General features: G+C 46.0%; 1 protein-coding gene across 2 annotated transcripts in view; it reads right to left on the minus strand.

The window, feature by feature from the left end:
- The window catches only part of HEXA (hexosaminidase subunit alpha), a 53,951-nt gene that overhangs the window by 23,100 nt on the left and 6,918 nt on the right, over window positions 1-23,933 (minus strand). For both annotated transcript variants that reach the window (XM_073012289.1, XM_008015999.3), the window contains exons 2-12: window positions 10,189-10,281; window positions 9,223-9,288; window positions 7,388-7,434; window positions 6,752-6,862; window positions 5,629-5,730; window positions 5,014-5,146; window positions 3,577-3,757; window positions 2,546-2,632; window positions 2,183-2,255; window positions 729-912; window positions 437-527 (exon numbers count right to left, since the gene is read on the minus strand). In XM_073012289.1, the coding sequence (XP_072868390.1) occupies window positions 437-527; window positions 729-912; window positions 2,183-2,255; window positions 2,546-2,632; window positions 3,577-3,757; window positions 5,014-5,146; window positions 5,629-5,730; window positions 6,752-6,862; window positions 7,388-7,434; window positions 9,223-9,288; window positions 10,189-10,281 (1,168 nt within the window). The remainder of the gene's footprint in view (window positions 1-436; window positions 528-728; window positions 913-2,182; window positions 2,256-2,545; window positions 2,633-3,576; window positions 3,758-5,013; window positions 5,147-5,628; window positions 5,731-6,751; window positions 6,863-7,387; window positions 7,435-9,222; window positions 9,289-10,188; window positions 10,282-23,933) is intronic.

Consider the following 23,933-nt stretch of genomic DNA (forward strand, 5'->3'; position numbering starts at 1 on the left):
TAAACCTTAAAGGCATCATTAACCACAATGACAGTGACAGCAGCAGATGTCTTTAAAATGTAAACTCTGCACAACCAACCACACTTGGTAAGGCTGCAGTGAAAAGAGCAGAGAGAAGGCTTATTACAGGAATCATGGATGCTTGTGCTGGATCCTGAGCAAGTCACCGATGTTCTCCAGGCCTCATTATCTCTCTGGGAAGTGAGGTTAACAATCCCTATCCCACATACCTAACGGGTGGCTGGAGGGATATAGATGGAAGTCATGTGGAGAGTGAATATTGCACACAAATCTTCAGAAGGCTCGTCGCACGGCCTGCTCTCTCTCAGGCCTGAAAGGAGGGTACTAGGCCAGAGGTGGCTAGATGGGATTGGGTCTGTAAGGGAGAACCCCTGCTCTCAGGTCCAACCCTCCACCTTCCCCCGAAAACCCTTACCAGAGCCTGGGGACCAGGTTTGTGTTGTCCACATATTCTCCCCACATACAAGCCTCTCCACCAATCACGAGCGCCTTCTGCTCAGGGGTACCTGAGGGAAAACAAGCAACAACAGTCTGGTGATGGTGGGGTAACTCTAGGGTCCGTCTCAACCACCTTCACAACGTGGCCCTCACTCCAGCTAAGTTGTTTCATTTACTAATCGGAAATGTCTGGCCCAGACCTTCCTGCCTCCCATCCTGTGCCCCAGCCCAGCCTCCTTTGGTCAGCAAGGAGAGCTCCCTGCTTTCACCTTCAAATGCCAGGGGTTCCACTATGTAGAAATCCTTCCAGTCAGGGCCGTAGGATATACGGTTCAGGTACCAGGGGGCAGAAAGAAGGGCCCGGAAGCCGGCCTTGGTGACCAGTTCCAGCTCCTTCATATAGTTCACTGGAATCTCTTCTCGCCACACCTGTATGATTGTGTCTGGCCGAATCTGTTATAAAAGGTCAAATGGCAGTAAGGACACAAAGCTGAGGAGATTCCTGGGCCTTATTCATACACAGGCAACGTAGGACAACAGGTGTGTGCTCCCTCTGTTCCCCAGCAGCAAAGTATGTCTCTGTGACTCCTGACCATTGAGCTCACACCTCAGGACAGACGCCAAGGAACCCAGGGCCCTAAGAGGCCTCCCTGCAGCTCTCCTCTCCGTCCCTCTGCAACCTCCCTGTCCACACAGTAATACCAGTTGTGAGCTGAGGGAGGCAAGCAGGGGGACTCAGGATCTGCCATGTCCAAAAGTCTCCAGATGATTCTGGGAATGGGACAAGGCTCCTGAAGAGTCCTTGCATGTGACAGGAGTGGGATCTTACTGATCAACAATAAAGGAGAAGGTAGCCTTGGTCCCACAGACCCAGAAGACCCTAATCTATGATTTAGGAAGAAAAATCCAGCCTATCCAAGTAACCTAGCAGCAGAAATATTTTTTTTTTTTGGGGGATGGAGTCTTGCTCTGTCACCCAAGCTGGAGTGCAATGGCACGATCTCCACTCACTGCAAGCTCTGCCTCCTGGGTTCACACCATTCTCCTGCCTCAGCCTCCCGAGTAGCTGGGACTACAGGCGCCCGCCACCACGCCCAGCTAATTTTTTGTATTTTTTTCAGTAGAGACGAGGTTTCACCATGTTAGCCAGGATGGTCTCGATCTCCTGACCTCGTGATCCGCCCGCCTCGGCCTCCCAAAGTGGTGGGATAATAGGCATGAGCCACCACACCCAGCCCAGAAATAGTTCTTAATCAGGTTTGTAGTGAGGGAAGATAGAAACTCTGACACATAAACCCAGGGCTCATACCACAGCGGCCTTTGGTTTGAGACAGGGTCTCACTCTGTTGCCCAGGGGTGGAGTGCAGTGGCACATCTGGGCTCACAGCAACCTGTGCCTCCTGGGCTCAAGCAGTACCCCCACCTCAGTCTCTTGATTTTTGTATTTTTTGTAGAGACAAGGGTTTCGTTATGTTGGCCAGGCTGGTCTTGAACTCCTAGGCTCAAGCAATCCACCCGCCTTGGCCTACCAAAGTGCTTGGATTACAGGCGTGAGCCACTGCACCCAGCACTCTGTGGCCTTTCTAGAGAGAAAAGGAGAGTGCTCTGACCATTAAAGCCCAATCCAAACCAGGAGGTTCAGTCTCTGTAGAGGCAGGGAGGAGCTGGGGAGACCAGAGGGAGGCACCACCAGTGGCTTCTTCTCTTCTCTGCCCCGGCTCACCTTTACTTTATTATCAAACACCTCCTGCCACACCACATAGCCCTTGCCATAAGAAGAGACGATGTCCAGCAGCCTGGAGAGGAGAGGAGTGTCTCGTAAGTGTCTGCTTAGCTCAGACGGGCTCTAGACTTTTTGTGCCAGCGCTCTAGGGGTTAAGCCTGGCCAGGGGCCTATTCCTCATTAAGCAGTGTCTTTCCCCAGGGTGGGAAGCTGACCACTCCAAACCTGAAAGGATGGGACCAAGGACAAGGGAACCCTGCAGGGGCCAGACAGTGGCCAAGCAGGGCCTGACTCTGGTATGGAAAGGGAGGACCCCACAGGAGGACCCCCAAGGGACCCCACCCGCCCTCCTTCCCTCCTCACGTCTGGATGTAGAAGGACTCCAGCTGCTTGAAGTCCTCACCGAAGCCTTTCTTCCTCATAAAGTCTTGGATATCTGGGTTGGACTTCCTGAATCCCAAGAGAAAATGAAGATTAATATTTCAACATCCTGAAAGCCTAATGCCTGGGGATTAGTCACCTGGCCCCCTATAACTTCCTCTTTTCACCTGAAAAATCAAATAAGCAAGGATCTCAGAAGCCCTACATGTAGAAAGTGTGGCCAAGCAAAGTTATGTGAAGCAGGTGGGCTGTTGACACAGGCTGAGAAAGGCTGAGTCTGGACCTGAAGAGTTTTAAGTTCAAACTCCCAAAGAGAAAACATGTTAATCCTCTCCGGACTGCAACATGAGGATCCAAGGTCTTAACTTAAGAGCTGCAGCACACTGGATTCCGGCTTTCCTATCTGCTCTTCCAGTTGGATGACAAGCCTTGCTGTCTATTAACTGCTGCAGATCCCTTGCGTTACAACGTCCACATTTTGCTCACATTGTTCTCCTTCTGGAATATTCTCCCCTGTTCACATCTCCAAAAAGCCAAATCATTTCCCCAGATTCAGCTCTGGCACCCTCTTCTCAAAGAAGCCCCTTAGCCTCTTTTAAGCTCACCAGAACCAAGGGTTTGGACTTTACAACTGAACACTAATTAGACACTGTCATCTATTAGTCTTGAATTCTGTGTCTTGACTCTTCAACCAGACAATTTTAAGCCTTCATAAACAGGGATTATTTTTCTCTATCCTGAACTTTTCCAAGACAATTCTGTGTCCAGGGCTGGTTTTTCTATCAATACCTCAAGGATATGAGAGTAGGAAGGAAGAGGTTCACAGTGAACACCTTGCCCAAATCAGGTAGGATCTCTATGTAGATGGGCAGAGGAAGGCCTAAGACCTGAGCAATGTGAGTCCATACAGACCACTGAAAGCAGCAGCTGAGCTAAGTGGCCCCTCGGGGACTAACATCTATTCTGAGTAAGCAACTGATCAGGCCACAAAGGGAAGATCAAAGGGCTCATACCAGCAGGTGAAATCAACCTCATCTCCTCCAAGATGAAGATAAAAATCTGGGAAGACAGAGCTGATCTCCAAGAAGAATGTGCTCATGAACTCATAGGTATTGTTGAGACTGGGATTCACTGGTCCAAAGGTGCCAGAGGGCTCAGACCCAGAGTAGCAAGGAGTCAGTAATCCAGGGATACCTAAGCCAACAGAAAACCCCATACGAGTGTCACAAATACATAAACCCCCAAGCACAGTCCTACACGTAAGGACACAAGTCACACAAAGTAAGACAAGTGTATTCATAAACATCACACACATTTAGGTAGGCACATTCAGGCACTCACAGACACTGGTAGTCACCACCATTTAGTCGCAGTAAAAAGATACAAATATATTCACAATCATAGACAGGCAGAGGCTGAGTATCAGCCAGACAACTGTCAGTGCACACACTCTTGCCTTGACACACTGCTTCTAGCAGGCACCACCCTTGCTCCCAACGCTGCTCTCCTCACAGGCCTTTAGGCAGAGGGAGAGTCTAATTCAGCCAAACTGGCAAAATCTTTCTCCTCTATCTCCTCCTGTAGGTGGGGTCAACCATCACCCAGAATCTTTTTACATTTCCTAAGGAGTATCTCCCTCGGCCCAGAGACTACTTCCTGCTCCTGAGGTCACAAGATATCTTCAGGGTTTTGTTGTTGCTGTTTGTTTGTTTTTGAGACAGAGTCTTGCTCTGTCACCCAGGCTGGAACGCAGTGGCACGATCTTCGCTCACCGCAACCTCTGGCTCCTGGGTTCAAGCGATTCTCCTGCCTCAGCCTCCCGAGTAGCTGGGATTACAGGCGCCTGCCACCATAACTGGCTAATTTTTGTAATTTTAGTAGAGATGGAGTTTCACCATGTTGGCCGGGCTGGTTTTGAACTCCTCACCTCAGACGATCCACCCACCTTGGCCTCCCAAAGTGGTGGGATTACAGGCATGAGCTACCACACCCGGCCAATATCTTCAGTTTTCTATCAGGCCAGTAGCCCTTTTCAACCGTCATTTAACCTGTGTTGGGGACTCACACTGGAGGGCGGAGGGTATACAGAAGAAATGGAGCAGGGGTAGTGACTGACTCTGACCTCCGCAGGCTGCCCTTGGGCTTCTTTCTTTCAGATTCTACCCTGGTGGTCAGATTCCTCAGCATCCACTCTAGGCACAACTACCTGCAACGGCATCTGAGAAAAATGTGCCCTTACATAGTCTAACAGTACATATTTTAATAGTAAGAAGTGGCCTCCACTGCCCGAAGTGAGTTCTTCCTATCTAAATTCCCAGGTGGAAGAAGTCGATGGAAAACATTCTTCCAAGGACCAAGGCTGGAATATGCCACTTCCATGAGCCAGTGCCCTGAAGCTTCACTCTGAGCATAATGAGCAGAGTCCCTCTGGCCGCAGACATCATTCTTACCTGGTCCCCAAGACAAAGTGTGGCCAGGAGTGTCAAACTCTGCAAGCACGCGGATACCCCGAAGCCGTGCATATTCAATGACCTCCTTCACATCCTGTGCTGTGTAAATGTGGGTGACAGGGTTGTAGGACCCCTGAAAGGCACAAGACACCCTTCAGGTTCACATTTCCTGAAAGCTAGCAGAGTAGAAGATACTCAAAATGCCCACAAGACTCCCCAGACATCAGAAAACCTGCCCATAGTCTTTTGGTGTCAGGGACTATCTTCAAAAAACTTGATCATAATTTCCCAGAAGTTATCACATCTGTTTTATCTGAGTATCATGTTGCCAGTGAGATAATCATGGTAGGTATTAATATTATGTCCATTTAACAGAATATAAATAAATAGAAAGGGAATAAGGCCAGAAGAGATTCTCTCCTGAAGGTCACAAGGAAAATTACTGGCAAAGTTTTGGACTTGAACTCAAGTCTTCTGACTCCAAATCCAGTGTCCTTCCCCTATATTGGTCTAAAACCGACTGGTTAGGATGAGAGACCCTGTTCTTGCCAGGAGGGCCACAGCCAGATTCAGACACTGACCCATAAACTTGGTCTGAGTGAAATGGGGACATACCTTTCTCATGAGCTCTGGAAAAGTGAAGCTCTCATATGGGAAGGAAGGATCATCTACCAGATGCCAGTGGAACACGTTCAATTTATTGTACGCCATGACATCCTGTAGGTTAAAGTGCACACTGTGAACCCATCACAGTCTCTCCCGTTTCAGCCTCAAACTTGCAATGTTGGGCAAGCTCTCAGGCCGCTCCACACACCCCTACAGGCTTGACCTGCCTCAGCTCTCAATTAAGTGTCTATGGGGTCTCTCTATCAAACCTTCCCATCAGAGAGGGATGGCATGGAGGGAAGGCCCCGCACACTTCTACTTTTCCCAGAACACATCCAAAGATGGGATGATAGAGGTGGTCTTTCCTCTTTTTGAAATAAATTCTGGCCACATTAAGAGGAGGGCTGCAGCTACTGTGGTACCCTGGAATCTTCCAAAAGCCTGAAAAGCAACATTTCCTCTTGCCATTTGTGTTGTCTGACTGATGTTAATCACAACTGTGAGACCTCCTGGGAACTTAGTAGTCTTTTAACTCATAATCTCAGAGGCCAAGGCTGGCAGATGTGTCGCCTCCTTTGGTTCCGTCACAGGAGCAAAGGAAAAGGCAGACACAAGAACTGGATCGGGAACTGTCAGATAAGACTGCACATTAAAACTCAAGAGAGTTAGGAACCTCCTAGGTAAGGCTTTTTTTTTTTTTTGAGACATAGTCTTGCTCTGTCACCCACACTGGAGTGCAGTGGTGCAATCTCAGCTCACTGTAACCTCCACCTCCCAGGTTCAAGGGCTTCTCATGCCTCAGCCTGCAACCTCTACCTCTCAGGTTCAAGCGATTCTCCTGCCTCAGTCTCTCAGGTAGCTGGGATTACAAGCATGCGCCACCATGTCCAGCTAATTTTTGTATTTTTAGTAGAGACGGAGTTTCACCATGTTGGCCAGGCCGGCCTCGAACTTCTGACCTCAGGTGATCTGCCCACCTCGGCCTGCCAAAGTGTTGGGATTACAGGCGTGAGCCACCACGCCCAGTCCATACATTCTCTCTCTAACTCTTTAAGAATTTGGAACTTGGTCTGTCCGTTGCTCCATCACCCCAGAACTCTTAAGTGTGAAGAAGGCCTTCAGGCCTGGGTACCAGAGTGTCCAGGATGCTAGAGAGTGGTAGGTAATGGCGAGATGTATCCAACAGCAAGCCCCGGTGAGGAAAGCGGGGAAAGTCCTCGATCTCAGTCTTGTTGATAAAGAACTGTGCAGAACAAACATTGAACATGTCAGATTCAAAGGAAGCTTACTACAGGGGCACAGGGAGATGAAGATACCTCTCCCAGGATTCTTAAAAAGCCAATCTTTGACTGTTCTCAGGGTCACTGTCTCCCCAAATGCCCCCCACCTCTATAAATGACCATGAGCAGCCACCTTCCCATAGAGCAATTGTCCAACGCCGGCCTAATACAACTGTCCCATACACCACTCAGCCTAAAAATTCTGGATTTTCCTGTTAACACAGTTTATTTTCTTCAAAGCAGTGTGGCCTCAAGGTCTAAATGATGACTAAATGACTAAATGATGACTCAGGGAACCAAATTACAGTGATTCCAAACAGACCAAATCTACCAAACCAGTTTTCCACCCACATCTCCTCTTCCATTTCTACTGGGGCTATCTCAAGTCACCAGGATCCTAAGGCAAAATAAGATTTTTCTAGGATTCTCAACATTGGGATCAAACCCCGGAGATGAAAAAGGAGCCCTTTTTGAGGGTCCACACTTACTGTGCCCTCAGCAGATTTCCAAACAAGCTGGCTAAAAGTCTCCAGACCTAGGAAGAAGTAGAGAGGCAGAGTAAAGACTCAGGGAGTGGATAAAGAGGTGTATCTATTTGGAAGGTTCTCAATGTAGCAGAGTGTAACGTTTGGGTACACAGTAAAAATGAATGTAGTGTAGGCTTGACGATTTTTAACACTGATGAAAAGGGGATATTAGGAAGCCAGTATCCATCTTTACTCTGTATTTCATTTTGGGAGATGTCAGAGTAAGGGTTTTAGTGCCCCTTCTTACTACACACTAACTTTCAAAACCCACATACCTCTCATCTATATTTCCTCAAGAATATTGAGAAGAGAGGCCAAGACATATACTCATGAGGACAGACACAGGGACAAGACAGCCTGCAAGGCTTTCCATAGATAACCCCTATCAGGAGCTGACAGAGCTGAGAAAAGGGGTCCCAGAATAAATTGTGAGAAAGTGATCATAAGCTTGGGTTTCCAAGGAGCCTGCGTTCATGGCTGGACCTAGAAAATAAAAAAAAAAATCATCCACTCTTTGTCTTCAGAGACTGAGAAGAGACCCAGCTATAGGGAGCTGAGGTGTGGTGGACAGCAACTGCCTCAGAAGGACTCCCCTAGTCCACTGACACTGTCTTCTAGAGTCTAGCAAGGCCCACACACAGGTTATGTTGAATCCGGAGCATTGTATGTTCTCAACAGCTGGGGACCCTCTTCTGGAAACCCTGCAGAAACCCCATGAAAAATTATCAGAGTCCCCAGTTTCAAAGTGAAAGAATCCATGAGACTTCAGCAGTCACTCAGCACCTGGTTTGAGCAGACTGCTAGTGTATTGTTTTGGCTTCTCCCCACTCTGACTCTGACACCCAGCATTCTGGAGTCCGAGGTCCTCCCTTACCATCGGCACCTGCACCAAAGGTACAAGAGGGCAGGAAGGGGAGGCAGCATGCTGTTGTTCCAAGCATACAAGTGGGGAAAGGGAAGGAAGACAAACCAAAGCAAGGTGTGGAATTCTGAGAGAATTTCCCTCATCATTCACCAGCAGAGGGTTTACCAAAAGTGGGAGAGGTACTTGGCTAAGTCTGTATCTAAGCACTAAATACCTTCTCAGTAAACCCAGAGGAAGGGCAAGGGCTGACAGTTTAGCCAGTAAACTCATTTTCTCCAGAAATAATGTAGTTCTAAATATTTCACTACTATTTATCTTTTCTCTTGCATGTATTTATTTCTTTTGTTATAGTTTTCCTTTTAAAAAATACCTTTCCAATTACATGTCTTTAGCAAGAGCTGGACGGGCAATGTCTATGGTAGCATCATTCCCCCTGTCCCCCAGCTACCTGTCCCCTGCTGGCACCTAGAGCATCAGCCTGCAGACTCTCCCACTGCTTCCCAGAGCCCCTGACTAGGGCAGCAGCAGCAGCTGCTGATGCTGCACAGGGTAAAACCTGTCAACCTCCAGGGACAGCTCCACAGAGATGGGAAAACACGCCAACTGTTCCCATAAAGAAAGCTTCCTGGCTGGGCGAGGTGGTACACACCTGTAATCCCAGAACTTTGGGAGGCTGAGATGGGTGGATCACTTGAACTCAGGAGTTCAAAACTGGCCTGGGTAATATGGTGAAATCCCATCTCTACTAAAAATATAAGAATTAGCTGGGCGTGGTGGCAGGCACTTATAATCCCACTACTTGGGAGGCTAAAGAAGGAAGATTGCTTAAGCCTAGGAGGCAGAGGTTGCAGTGAGCAGGGACTGGGCTACTGAACTCCACCAACATCAACCTTCCCACATCATCCTTTCTCTCTCTCTTTTAATTTGTTACCTCGGAGAGCTCCCCAGACAGTCTCAGAGAGGAGTAAACACTGGTCATCATTTATGGTCAGGGTATCTGAAATGACAGAAATGAACTCATTTAGTTGGTTAAGGTTTTCTATTCTCAGATTATAGACCAGATATTCTATAAATCATTGGATTAAAAAAAAAAAAACAGGAAGAACATATATTTTAAAAAATCTTTCAATGAGGAGATGTCCTCAGAGCAAGATAGCTATAGGATGGGCTGGTCTGGGGCCAGAGCGGCAGGGTGGTCACCACAGTGATTCTGTAGACCCTGCATGATGACGTACAGCAAGAGTCAGGCTGGAGCGGAGTTCTGTACAAAGCACCACCTACCTCATGGGTCAGTTTCCACAGCAGAAAGATGAAGGAAGTCTTCTCCTGGCAAAGGGAACAGGGATGCCTGCAGGGGGGAGTGCAGCATGCAATGCTCCCAATGCCTTTGTAATCACCCTCCTTTCCCTTTCCTCTGTGCTTCAGCTACTTCCTCCAAGAATGTGAGGAAGAAGCCAAAACTCAAATGTTCACTTTGGAGACTGAGAAGTCCCCAAATGTTGCTCAGGGAAGACAGGAGGCAGTCACTGGACTAATGACTTAACTTCATCTCAGTGTAAGTGACCAGAACCCCTTGTTTCCCCAATGAACAGTCTATTAGAGAAAACTAAAAAAGTATACACTTTCCTAAAATAGAAATGTATTCTGTCCAGCAGGTAGGTGTCCTGTGGGACTCAGTGAAGAGCCAGTGCGATGTTCCACAGCCAACCTTTAGCACTGGTTCAGTTTCTGCATAGGAAAAACTCATCTTCCATGGCTCTCAGCACTTGGTGACCCTCGGTCCCCATGGTCAAGGGAGACTCCAGGCCGAGCATCAGCAGTTTAGGCCAGGCCATCCAGAGTTACAGCTTCAGGCAAGTGCTTGCTCTTCTAAGACAGGGAACAGGATGATACTTACAATTCTCTACCGACTCCAAAGTAGGAAGCTGGTTACATCCAGGTGTGACTACAGAGACAATCAACACATTCTTCTCAGGTGTATGCCGTTTTCCTGGGAAGACAGGGTAAGCTTGGTGTGGCCAACCTGCCATTAGAAGCAACAAGCAAAACCAAGGCCCTAGCTCTAGTACCCCAGCTCATACGCCTGTGGTAAAGGGAGGACATGGCATTTACCCTTGGTGTAGGTACTGCCTGATCATCTGTTCAGCTGTTTCATTCTAGTTGTGCCCCTCTTCTCCTCAGTAGACGCCCTGACCCATGTCTGAATGCTCTGGGTGACAGCTCTTCTTAACCAGGGCTCTATATTTCTGGCTGCCCTTGGCCTGTACCAAACAAACAATTCCATGACCTCAACAACTGCTTCTGACTGAGAAGCAGCTCTAGAGCATGCTACTCTCAGTGTGGTCTACAGATTAGCTGCCAATTTGCAAACTGTGTTACTGGTTGGTCACTATATAGAAAACTTACATGAAGCCTGAATGTAAATCAATTATGTCAGAGTGAACACACTGTCTAGTTCTAACATTTTTTCATACAAGATTTTCTTTTTTTTTTTTTGAGAGATGGAGTCTCGCTCTGTTGCCCAGGCTGGAGTGCAGTGGCCAGATCTCAGTTTACTACAAGCTCCGCCTCCCGGGTTTACGCCATTCTCCTGCCTCAACCTCCCGAGTAGCTGGACTACAGGCGCCCGCCACCTCGCCCAGCTAGTTTTTTGTATTTTTTAGTAGAGATGGGGTTTCACCGTGTTAGCCAGGATGGTCTCAATCTCCTGACCTTGTGATCCGCCCGTCTCCGCCTCCCAAAGTGCTGGGATTACAGGCTTGAGCCACCGCGCCCAGCCAAGATTTTCTCGAAGAAGAGATCAGTTTTACATTCTGGTACATATGCTTCTTATCTCACTGCAGATTGGCATATTAAGTAGTACTGCTCTTGAGGGCTCCAGATGAAGGGTTTCCAGTTTTGCAAAAGCCTAGGAGCTAATGGAGTAGATGACAGAAGGATCTCACATGCAGAGGAGGCCTGAAATGATGCAGCTGATACCTCAGAGAAGGTCAGGGTCACCAGTCCATTTTGCTTCCTTCCTTCCTCTTCCCAAACAGGTTCTCTGTCCAAGGTAGATTTTTCCCTAACAGTGAACGGTCATCCAGTACGAGCCAACATAGTACCTAATATAGCTTTACAGACCCTTGCCTATGCAGAAAAAATGCCAAGTCAAAATATGAATACACTGTCTCTTTTCACCCTCCTACTGGTTCTTCCCTGTGATTTTCAGGATGGCTCTGATGTTATAGCCCCAAGCCTTAACTTAATGAACCCCTCTCTATTCTATTCTTTCCTGGAGAAACATTCATCCCACTGGCAACACAACATCCATGACTTTTTATGGCACTACAATGTCAGAGATAGGATGGCCTGGCAGAAGGCAACGAGAGAGAATTCAGAACCAAATTGGAATCTCAAACATTACCCATCTCCAGGCAGAGGGAATCCAAGCACTCAGATCATCTCAAGGAAGCCTGCTCAGACCTCTTGAGCACTACCACAGGGCTGTATCTCAGCTCTTAGGTCTGCCAAGAAGCAAGCCAATAAGGGGTCCTTTCTTACCATCATGAATAAACACATTCTTTCCTTTATCAGTAAATACCGTGGATCCCCACACCAATACCTGCCTTCATTCTGCAAAGAGGAGGGAATCTGAAGCAACTCTGGGCCAGGTCAATTCACAACTCCATTCTCAAACCCTAAAATTACATTGTTACAACACAAAGGACAAGCAGACCTTCAAGGTGAAGACCACACTCAAGGCAGAGTCTGTAGGGCCATCCAAGCAGACAGGCTACGAACGCATCTCCACAGGAGACTCTACAGGGAGACCAATGAGGACTTAACCTAGGAGCAAGGGTGAGGAAAAACTATACCCCATCCTCTGCCTTCTTGTCCCCACTCCCAACCCCACGACATCATGGAGCCCCAATATCATTGTGTGGAGAGCTCATCTGCATATCTACCCCGGCAGCCATCCAAAAGACAGCCAAAGTCCTGAGCTTTAGTTCTAATCCACTGGGGCTCAGCATGCCACATAAGGAGAAATCACAACTAATCCATATGCAACTACCGTGGCTCGCCGCCCTCATGACAAAACAAGAGAGGCTGCACGAACACCAGGTTTATCTGAACTATTACTTGGAAGACAGAAAAATACCTAATCTTTCGTTTTTTTTAAATTTATTTTTCTAAAACACACCTGTACTGCACTCCCTAATCTGTAGTCTTTTGGAGAGTCACAGACTCCCTCGCAGATCTGCTGAATAAGAAAGCACTTTTATTCCCTAGAACAATGCCCCTAATTTAAGGGCTGTTTCTCCAGAATTACAATTCTTCCAGTGCCCGCCATCAATCTCATGGTGAAGAATCCCTGTCCGAAGTTCTCTCAGTGACTCATCTGGGTTTGGGCTGAAAGACGTATATACAGGGGCATGGCTGCTGTTTAAACAAATTATGAGAGGGATGTTTGGGGGAGGCAGCAACACGAGAGCTGGCAAAACAGCAGGGACACTAGGTCACTGAAAATGATGTAAATAGGGTATCACCACTGTGGTTTTCCGCCTCCAAGTTGCTACTCTGCCTGGCTATGAAGAGGGCAGGAAATAGGCAGGGGACAGTAGTACAGCCGCGTCCACACACACCCGCCCACAACCTGAACACTGAGAAGCACTGATGTGTGGGAAGCACGGTATGGCAAACAGCCCGGTCAGCCAGCAATGTCATGAGCACATGTGCTATGAGCCCAGCTGGGACAGCAGGAAATTGAGAAGCCTCCAGAGCTTAGGAGGCAGCATGAAAAACAGACCAGAGGGCTGGGAAATCAGGACAGGCTGCTTCTGGTTCTGGTTTTGCTGCTGCCAAGCTGAGCAAGTCTCAGGGCTCCCGTTTCCTCCCCTGTAAACAATGGCAGGGTGGGACCAGATTCCAGCTACTTCTCTTCAAATCTAAGACCTTGTGATTCCACAGACAGATAATACACTCCAGGGTCCCATTCCAGGACCACAGCCTCCTACCTCTGCAGCTCACTCATCTCCCTGCTTTCACATAGACCTACTCTTCTCTTTGGGTACATTGAAAACTTTGTCTCTTTTTAAAAAATCAAAACAGTAGTACAGGCCTGGTGTGGTGGCTCAGGTCCATAATCTCAGCACTTTGGGAGGCTGAGGAGAGCGGATCACTTAAGGTCAGGAGTTAAGAGACCAGCCTGGCCAACACAGTGAAACTTGGTCTCTACTAAAAATACAAACAAATTAGCTGGGCATGGTGGTGTCCCCTGTAATCCTGGCTACTCAGGAGGCTGAGGTAGGAGAATCACTTGAACCCAAGAGACCAGAGGCTGCAGTGAGCAGAGACTGCACCACTGCACTCCAGCCTGGGCAACAGACTGAGACTCTGTCTCAAAAAAAAAAAAAAAAAAAAAAAAAAAAATCAAACAGTACTACCAAACAGTAGAAAATGTTTACAATTTAAAAAAAAAAAGTATCTTTGGCACCCTTCCTTAGTCCCCTCAGTAAAGAGATAAACATCACTGGTAGTTTTCTACCCCTGTAGTACCTTGTAGTATAATTTTGCCTTAGCCTTATTCATCAAAGACAGGTCATCTCGACATGGAATTCTCAGAACAAGGACACTCCTACCACCAAAGTCCTACTGTTGAACCTTCTCCAGACTCCAGTACTATGACCCCTCTATTTCCCTTCTGTTCTCAGTCCTCTCTCATCCTTGCTTCCTTCCCTGCTGGCCTATGTGTAGTGATCCATCACCTCAAACACAATCTAGCCAATATTCTCAGCGATCTGTCTCTTTTCTGCTGTCACAACCAATGGGCAAAACTTTCAACCCTGGATCAATCTAATATCTGCCTGCTGTGCCCCTGACCCTGGCTACTGTACCCTACTGGAGGGAAGGGAGAAAAGTCACAAAAGAGCAGGATTGGACCACTGCAAAAATCATGGTCTCTATCTTGGCTGGGCCTGTGATGCTACGCTGAAAATCTTCTATCTCCACCTTTGCTTCATTCTATTTTCTACACCTTCCTCAAGTCTACTTGATCACCACCTCCCTTATGCTCAGCAGACAATCAGAAGAGAACTTTCAACTATCCCTACCCTCTTCCCCTCTCCCTGCTGACAAAAATGTCTGCAACACACACGCCCGCCTGTACCCTTTCCCAGACCTCCACCTTGATGGAAGGGGTTTCCTTTTCCCTGTGCTCTGGCGCTCTTCTCAGACTCCTCTCATACAAATTATTTCTCCTTTTCCCAAAGCCTTCAGATTATTTCTTTCAACTCTCATCAGCATTAAAATGTTTGTAATCTTCCTGGTCTCAATTGCATGTCACTTTCAAACACTCACTGTTTCTTTTGCCTTCCTGCCACAAAGACACTCTAGAGGAAATGTAGCCTAGGCAGCTAAGGACCTGAACTCCAAAGGAAGACAGATCTGGATCCAAATCTTGGTTCTAACACTTTCTAGCTGCAGGCCTTCCCTAGGCAAGTTATTTACCCTCTCTAAGCTGCAGTTTCCTCAACTGTAAAATGGGGGTCATAATACCTATATAATTGGGCTGCTGGGAAGGTTAAATGAGTTAACACATGTAAAGTGCTTAGCTCAGGGCCTGGCACATGGTAAGTGCTCATGATGTTGGTTATGCTTAGTATTCTCTTCGTAGCTGCTTCCTTACAACCTATCTATTCCTCAATCCACTATAATCTGGCTTCCTTCACCACCACTTCTCTCAAAATGGCTTCACCAAAGTCCTGTGGTTCTGTAACCAAATTCAAGGGACTCTTTTCAATTCATTCATTCATTCGACATTAATTTACTGAATGCTTACTATGTGCCAGGGGACACATAGTAAGTGCTGGGGATACAGCAGTGGTCAAAACAGACAAAAATCCCTGCTGTCAGAGAGCTCATAGAAACCACTCACTCCTTCTGGGACCTCTTGACAGCATCGGACATCCCTGACCTTCTTGAAACTAAACTCCCTTAGCTTAGGGGACAGTGCTCTCTTGGTTTTCCTTCTAACTCCTTGAACATGCTTCTTCATTCTACTTCTCCTTCACCAACCCCAATGTGCTAGTGTTACCCAGGGCGTCCAAGGCTCCAAACTTCTCTTTTTCCCTTCCCTTACACTCTCCCTAGACAATGCCATCCACTCCCACAGCAGGCCAATGACTCCCAAATCTATCTTTCCAAGCCAGCTCTTGTTCTGGAGCTCTAGACTTGTGTGCCTCCACGCAAATGTCTCAAACGCCACTTGAATCTTCAACATAAAACTAACCTAACTCTTCATTCCTCCTCCTGGCTGATCCTCTCTCTCACTTTGATAACAGCCCCATCTATTTACCTACACCAGAAATCTCCTCCTTCTACACCTTCCATCTCACTGAGTAGATCACAAGTTCATTAACTCAAAATAACATTCACAGACTGTCTGCTAGCTCAAACATTGTGTTAAGCACTCAGATTACAACAGTAAAAAGACTTCCTAAAAGTCTTACAATTACACAATACTTATAATCTCTCAACACATCGCCATTTTCCCAACCCCACTGGGCCTTAATTCGGCCTCTTGTAATTTCTCACCTGGATGCCTATAAAAAAAATCTCCCAGGCGGTCTTCCCCTGCCTCCAGGAATACCCATGTCAATCTACTATCCTCAGGGATATTAGAATATGAAGATAGGAGCATGACAATCTCTGCTTAAAATCTTCCAATGGCTCCCATAGCTTTCAGAATAAAGTCCAGAATTCACTGGGTAATCATCAGAAAACGCCTTGTCTTTTTCTGCTCCTGTGCAGGAACTCTCACAATGAACAATGAACTCTGTCCTGAAAATGCCATATTTTCTCCATATTTTTCTTTGCACATATTGCTTCCTCCAATTGAAACAAACTTTGCCTTCCCTCCACATCTCTCCCAATTAAGAAACAGCTCTGTTTTCCTTTTAGGAAACTTTTCTGTTATTTCCCTGCCCTTTCCTAAGAGACCCTCCTATGCAATCATGCAGCAATATATACATACACTTTTCAAAACACTTATCTTAAGATATGCTGTTTGTCTATCTCCTCACCTAGGCTGTGAGTTCCTCAACAGGAGGGACCAATCTCAGTGTCTTTGTATTCCCAGTGCCTGACACACGGCAGTCATTCAATACATGTTTGCTGAAAAAACGAATGATGTTGGAATTTACAAAATGCATATTTAATGTTATGATTATGCTATGTGATAATCAGGCATATATAGCAAGTAGTTAATGTAGAGATTACTTTTATATCCTCAAACCTAGTATTTCTGAAATCCTGAGACTGGGGTGGGCGATGCTAAGACACCCAGATTTACACAAACTGCCTTTTCAGACACTGCTCTGAAGACCTCTGGATCCATAAATTCCAAGATTTAGGTCTTTCCACTTCTCTGAAAGGAAGAACCCATTGCTGTATTAGGGTAACTAATAACTATTAGGGTAACCTGGAAACTATCAATCTTTACCTCAGTGCAAAATAGCCTTTCCCTCCACTACCCCATTCCCTCCTGAATCAAAACAGTTCTATCGTATCAATGTGTTTGATTCACAGAATCCTAGCAGTATGTAAAAAAAAAAACACATTGGTTTCAGTTATAAAGTGGTACTTGATTTTGCTTCTGGATTGGAAACTAAGAAACGCAACCCAGCCTTGGCCACCTTCCCACTCTTTAATGTCTATTCTGCCCCCATACTCCCTGGTACCCTCCTAGGCTGGTGCTGAAGTTTGTTCCCATGCCCACTTTGTTCTCTTCCCCCTCCCACCTTTATAAATATCATATCCAGGTTTCATCTTCCCCATATTCAGCCTAATAAAAGCCCATTATATCATTCATTTCCCACTCATTTCTTCATTCCAACCAAGGTATATTGAGCATTTAATGTGCATTAGGAACTGTGCAAGGTGCTGGGGCAGTTAAAAAGAAAAACAAGCCCTGGTCCCTGCCCTTGAGGAGATCACAGTCTAGCAGGAGAGATAAACACAAACAATAATTACAAACATTGTGATAAGGGCTATGGTAGATTTAATAGCTACGTCCAGCAAAGGTGGACGGCTTGACATTGAAGGGGACCTCTGAGTGGGATCTTGAACCCTGAATCGGTATTCACCAAGCTACCAGGAGGAGAAAAGGTATTCCAAGCCTGGGAAGTGAATTGGTGTGGCTAGGAGAGAAGTCAAGGCCAACCTTGTCAAACTTCTTATCCCAACAAAGTGGGAGTCTGTGAAGCCAGCTGCCCTGAGCTGGGGCCTTCTCCTTAGTGCTGCTGAATTCAGTCTAGAACATGGTACCTCCTCCTGCAAGTCCCAAGATTCTTCACCCTCCACAGACTACTAATACCTACTTGGAAGTATCACTCTTTCCAGCCCACAGGTGAATCCTGAATGTTCTTCGTTCCTCTCATTCCCATCCATATTTTTTGGGTAAAAGTTGCACCCATTTTTTTTTTTTTTGGGGAAAAGTTGTAGTTAAAAATTTTCTATTTCCCCCTACTTTTAAAACTGATCTGCCCCTCCCAATCCTATCCCCACTGGAAAGAGAACATCTCCCTAAAATTCTAGATCTCAAGAGATAACTTTAGTTATAACAGTTTGCACAATTTTCCAATTTTTTGTAAATACATAAATTTATTAATTTTTAAAATAAGAATGGGCCTGGGCACGGTGATTCACACTTGTAACCCCAGCACTTTGGGAAGCTGAGGCAGGTGGATCACTTGAGTTCAAGCGTTTGAGCCCAGCCTGGTCAACATGGCGAAAACTTGTCTCTACTAAAAATACAAAAATTAGCTAGGCATGGTGGCAGGCGCCTGTAATCCCAGTTACTTGGGAGGCTGAGGCAGGAGAATTACTTGAACCTGGGAGGTGGCAGTTGCAGTGAGCCGAGCGATCATGCCACTGCACTCCAGCCTGGGTGATAGAGCAAGACTGTCTCAAAAAAACCCAAAAACAAAAACCAAAAACAAAAATGGGATCCTAATACTATTAGTTTGTAACTTTTTTCCCCTTACCAAGATGAGCTGTAGATCTGTTAATGTCAATATACATATAGATCTACATCCTTATTTATAAATGTTGAATAGAATTCCAATGATGAGATATACATTAACTTACCTAACTTCTCTTCTGTTTATGGACATTTATTCTAAGTTTTTAGTATTATAAACAATGCTCTAGTAAACAAATATTCATATATATGTATATAAGCAATTGTGAAAGATATCTGTAGGATAAATTCTTGGAGGTGGAACTGCTAGGCCACAGATACGAAAGTTTCGGTTTTGATACTGCCAAATTCCTCTTCCAAGTTACTGTACTGACTTATACCCAAATCCACATATATGGGCCCATTGCTCCACATCTTTCCAACACTAGACCATCTCAATTCTTTTTCACCGTTGCCAGCTGGATTTGAAAAAACAAACACAGGCTGGGCGCGGTGGCTCACACCTGTAATCCCAGCACTTTGGGAGGCCAAGACGGGCGGATCATGAGGTCAAGAGATCGAGACCATCCTGGCTAACATGGTGAAACCCTGTCTCTACTAAAAATACACAAAAAAATTACCTGGGCTTGGTGGCGGGTGCCTGTAGTCCCAGCTACCTGGGAAGCTGAGGCAGGAGAATGGCATGAACCCAGGAGGCAGAGCTTGCAGTGAGCTGAGATCGCGCCACTGCACTCCAGCCCGGGTGACTGAGCAAGACTCCGTCTCAAAAAAACAAACACACAAAAAGACAAAAGACAAAAAAAAATTGTTTCAATTTCAATTTGTATTTTTTTAATTTTAAGTTTTGTTTTATTTTTATTTATTTTTTTTGAGACAGCGCCTTGCTCTGTCACCCAGGCTGGAGTGCAATGGCACCATTATAGCTCACTGCAGCCTCAATCTCCTAGGCTCAAGTGATCCTCCTGCCTCAGCCTCCCAGACAGCTAAGACTACAGGCATGTACCAGCACGTCAGGCTAATTTTTATTTTTATTTTTTTGTAGAGACAGGGTCTCTCTATGCTGCCCAGGCTGGTCTTGAACTCCTGGCCTCAAGTCTTTCTTTGCACCTACTAGCCAAATTCTTTACTTTTTAAAGTTATTTTTCTTGGTCAGGCGCAGTGGCTCACACCTGTAATCCCAGCACTTTGGGAGGCCAAGGTGGGCGGATCACAAGGTCAGGAGATTGAGACCATCCCGGCTAACATGGTGAAACCCTGTCTCTACTAATACAAAAAAAAATTAGCCGGGCTTGGTGGCGGGTGACTGTAGTCCCAGCTACTCGGGAGGCTGAGGCAGGAGAATGGTGTGAACCTGAGAGGCGGAGCTTGCAGTGAGCTGAGATCGCACCATCGCACTCCAGCCTGGGCGACAGAGTGAGAATCCGTCTCGGGGGGGGGGGGGGAAGAAAAAAGTTATTTTTCTTTTATTGACTTGTTACAAATATCTGCCTCATTTTATCCTTTATTTTTTAACCTTATGCTTTCTTTTGCTTTAATTTTTATGCAGTCAAAGCTATGACTCTTTTCCTTTATGGTCTCTTTGTTTGCTCACTTAGAAAGGCCTCCTCTACCCCTAAAATTTTAATAATAGTTTCCTTCATTTCTGCCTAACACTTGGTCTTTCATCTTTAGATCTTTAATACCTGGAATTTACTTTTGAGTTTGATATGAGGTAAATTTTTTTTTCCCAATTGGATAACCAGTTATCTTCACGTATTTATTGACTAATACATTTTTTCACTTTTGATTGGAAATACTTCTTTGATCATATATTAAATTCCCACATACATACACATGCTTGCTTGCCTCTGGAATCTATTTTCTTGGCAATCTTATTGCCAGGGAAATCCACCATGTCATATCTCTACCATATTTTGTCACTTTGCCCAATATATAACCCCCTTTGCTCACTTCTGGTCCTGTACTTCTATTCTTATACATGTGGCTTCCTCTTCTCTACCAGACCACCTGTACTAAATATCATTCACCTTGTAAACCCTCTGAGATCTCATTGTGTAGCTATTTAATTACTCAGCTTCTTCTACTTCCTCCCTAACCGAAGCCTGGCTCTCCCCAGGAATACCACAGACCACTTCCCCTACAACATGCTCTGAGAGGCAGCCACCTCCCACATCACAGGGTTGAGATATAGGGCTGCTTCTGGGTCATCCATTCCACCGCCACCAAGTAATAAAACACGTTTCTTCTGTGGTTCATGTCACCCAGCTGTTAAATTTCCAGCTCTCCTTGTTACAACCCTCTGCAGCTTCCTGATCACTTCTTTATTCACTTTTTTTTTTTTTTTTTTTTTGAGATAGAGTCCTACTCCATTGCCCAGGCTGGGGTGCAGTGGCACGATCTCGGCTCACTGCAATCTCCACCTCCCAGGCTCAAGTGATCCTTCTACCTCAGCCTCCTAAATAGCTGGGATTACAGGTGTGCACCACCACACCCGGCTAATTTTTGTATGTTTACAAATTAGACGGGGTTTCACCACATTAGCCAAGCTGGTCTCAAACTCCTGACCTCAAGTGATCCAACTGCCTCAGCCTCCCAAAGTGCTGGGATTACAGGTGTGAGCCACTGCACCTGACCTTATTTACTTAATACTTTGGATCCTGGTGCCCAGTATTCCTCTCCACCCCAAAGCTGGCTATTATCCTAGATGATTTTAACACCCAAGAGGAAGAACTAACCCATGTTCTGGCTTAGCAGTCATCCAACAACATCCTCCTCTTCCTCAACCACCCTCCTATGGTTGCCTTTTGGACCTTCTGCTCCTCGGGAAGTGTTCAAACTCATTCTCCCAAGCTCTAGTACTACATAGCTAACTGCTTGCTAGATACCTCATAGTCAACACGTCAAAATCAAATTTACGCCGGGCGCGGTGGCTCAAGCCTGTAATCCCAGCACTTTGGGAGGCCGAGACGGGCGGATCACGAGGTCAGGAGATCGAGACTATCCTGGCTAATACGGTGAAACTCCGTCTCTACTAAAAAATACAAAAAACTAGCCGGGCGAGGTGGCTGGCGCCTGTAGTCCCAGCTACTCGGGAGGCTGAGGCAGGAGAATGGCGTAGACCCGGGAGGCGGAGCTTGCAGTGAGCTGAGATCCGGCCACTGCACTCCAGCCTGGGCGACAGAGCAAGACTCTGTCTCCAAAAAAAAAAAAAAAAAAAAAAAAATCAAATTTACTTTTCATGATTCTCACTCTACCTCTCAACCTCTTCAGCAATTTCGCTTTTCTTTTCTTTTTTTTTTTTTTTTTTTTTTTTTGAGATGGAGTTTTGCTCCTGTTGCCCAGGCTGGAGTGCAGTGGCACAATCTCGGCTCACCACAACCTCTGCCTCCTGGATTCAAGCGATTCTCCTGCCTCAGCCTCCGGAGTAGCTGGGATTACAGGCATGTGCCACCATGTCCAGCTAATTTTGTATTTTTAGTAGAGATAGGGTTTCTCCACGTTGGTCAGACTGGTCTTGAACTCCCGACCTCAGGTGATCCGCCCGCCTCAGCCTCCCAAAGTGCTGGAATTACAGGCATGAGCCACCACGACTGGCCAATTTAGCTCTCTTTTTACTCCTTCCCTTCCTCTCCTACTATTTTCCCTATCTTTGTTAATGGCGGCACAAGTGAACAAGAGCCAACATTCAAACCGCTAAGTCAGAAATCTGGGAGTCATCCTCAGCACCCTTTCCCTCCAACCTAACTCCCACTTCCAAGCAGCCATCTCCTAAATCTCTCTTCAGTCTTTCTAGTTTTCTCTGTCCTTACAGTCATCAACCCAACTTCAGCCACTATTCTCTCTTATTTAGATCACTGTTGGCAGTCTTTTAACTGGGTTTCCTGCCTCTAATCCCACTCTACAGCAAGCCCCAATGTAGCCAGAGTTTAGTCACATCACTTATCCTGTTGACTGCACTTTACTGGCCTTCTTTGACCTTAGGATAAAGCTCCATTCCTTACCAGGGTTTATTAGGCCATTTCATGACCTTTCCATCTATCTCCTCTTTAGCTTCAGAACTTGCTGATCCATCCTAGAGTTGTGTATTTCACCTAGACACCTTGAGTTCCTTGAATATGGCATGAAGGCTTCTCACCTGTAGGCCTTTTCCATGTGCAGTTCCTTCTATGTGGAATACTATCTTCACCTCCACCAACTTCTACTTTTAGACCTCCTTCAACAGCTCTCTAGGAAAGCCTTTTCAATATGTACCTTCTCCTCCCCCCCGCCCCCACACACACTTAGGTCGGGTGTTCCTCTTCTGCACTCCCAAAGTACTTTGTGCTTCAGTTATTATAGAAAAATATCACACTCTGTCTGTCTGTATCCCCACTTCCAGGAACTATAAATACTTTAAGGACAGGGCATTCAATTTAATATTCCTTGGACCTAGTACTATTGACAATTAAAGTTACTTAATAAATACTACTTGTACTAAGAATAGATACGAAGAAAGAAGAAATGCTACTGGAATCTGGTAACAATGGGCCAGGGATCAAAATATTCATAACCTGAGTGCTACTGAGTAACTAGATGTTAGAAGTTACTACCTATTTGAAGTAATTAATGCTAAGATATGATTACAGCTTAATCCTGCCAGAGGCCAGTAGTTTTCCAAATTGCTAACTGGATTGACAAAGGCGTGTATGAGTATGCCGTAAGACTGTACAGTGACAGGAGCAAAATTTATGCATACTGGAATTTCTGCTCCACCCCTACAAACTGTGTAACCCTGGGCATGTTTCTTAGCTTCTATGTCTTCATTCTCAAAGATTGGGATAACACTGACCTCACAGAGCTGTTATGAAGATGAAAGGGCAATAACATACATCAAGTGCCAGACAATAAATGCTAGTTTCCTTCTGTGTTCTACTTCCCTTTTCCCAATAAGACAGTTTTGCCCCAGCAAACCTCGATTCTCTCATTTGGCCAGAGGAGTCCTGGGGTAGGGTCTCCTATGGCAAAGTCACACTCTAGAAGCCACTTCCCTGAAGGGTTTTTCATGAGCCTCTTATAGGAGACTGAAGGCTTCACTATTGTGAGATGCCATTCTGTATGTGAACAGGCTGACACTTCAACATACAAAAGCGACATAGCCTTAGAACTCTGAATCTCCCCCAACCTAGGACTGCAGCTCCAGGCAAAACAACAAAGCCACTAATGTGGAATCCTAGTTACAACAAGGACAAGGTTGAACAAACAGTACAGTAGTTAAACTGTTCATGTATAACACAGTGTATCTGGTAAGTCATCCCCCTTACCCCCTCAATCCGAAGAGTTTTACAAAAGAAGGGGAAGGCTGCTTAACAGGTGACAAGCTGACAGGCACCCATACGTCCTGCATTTGAGTATACACTTCCACAGGAAGGAGCTCCACACCACACCCAAGCCTAACCAGCTTCAAGATGTGGACACAACAATAGCATACCAAAGTTGGCTGGGGATCAGGGCTGAGTGTGTGACCAGGAAGCTTAAGCAAATGCCATAGCTTAAAACAGGAACAAAGGACAAGAAGAGAGAAGACTGAAGTTCCTGACCCAATAATGGGTTTTATTCATTACAACCAGGAATAGAGAAGAAAATAGAATTCATTTTGGTATTACAATAGACTGTGAACATGTAAACCTTGAGACAGCTCACAC

This window comes from Chlorocebus sabaeus, chromosome 26 (assembly GCF_047675955.1).
Source record: "Chlorocebus sabaeus isolate Y175 chromosome 26, mChlSab1.0.hap1, whole genome shotgun sequence".
NCBI classification, from domain to species: domain Eukaryota; kingdom Metazoa; phylum Chordata; class Mammalia; order Primates; family Cercopithecidae; genus Chlorocebus; species Chlorocebus sabaeus.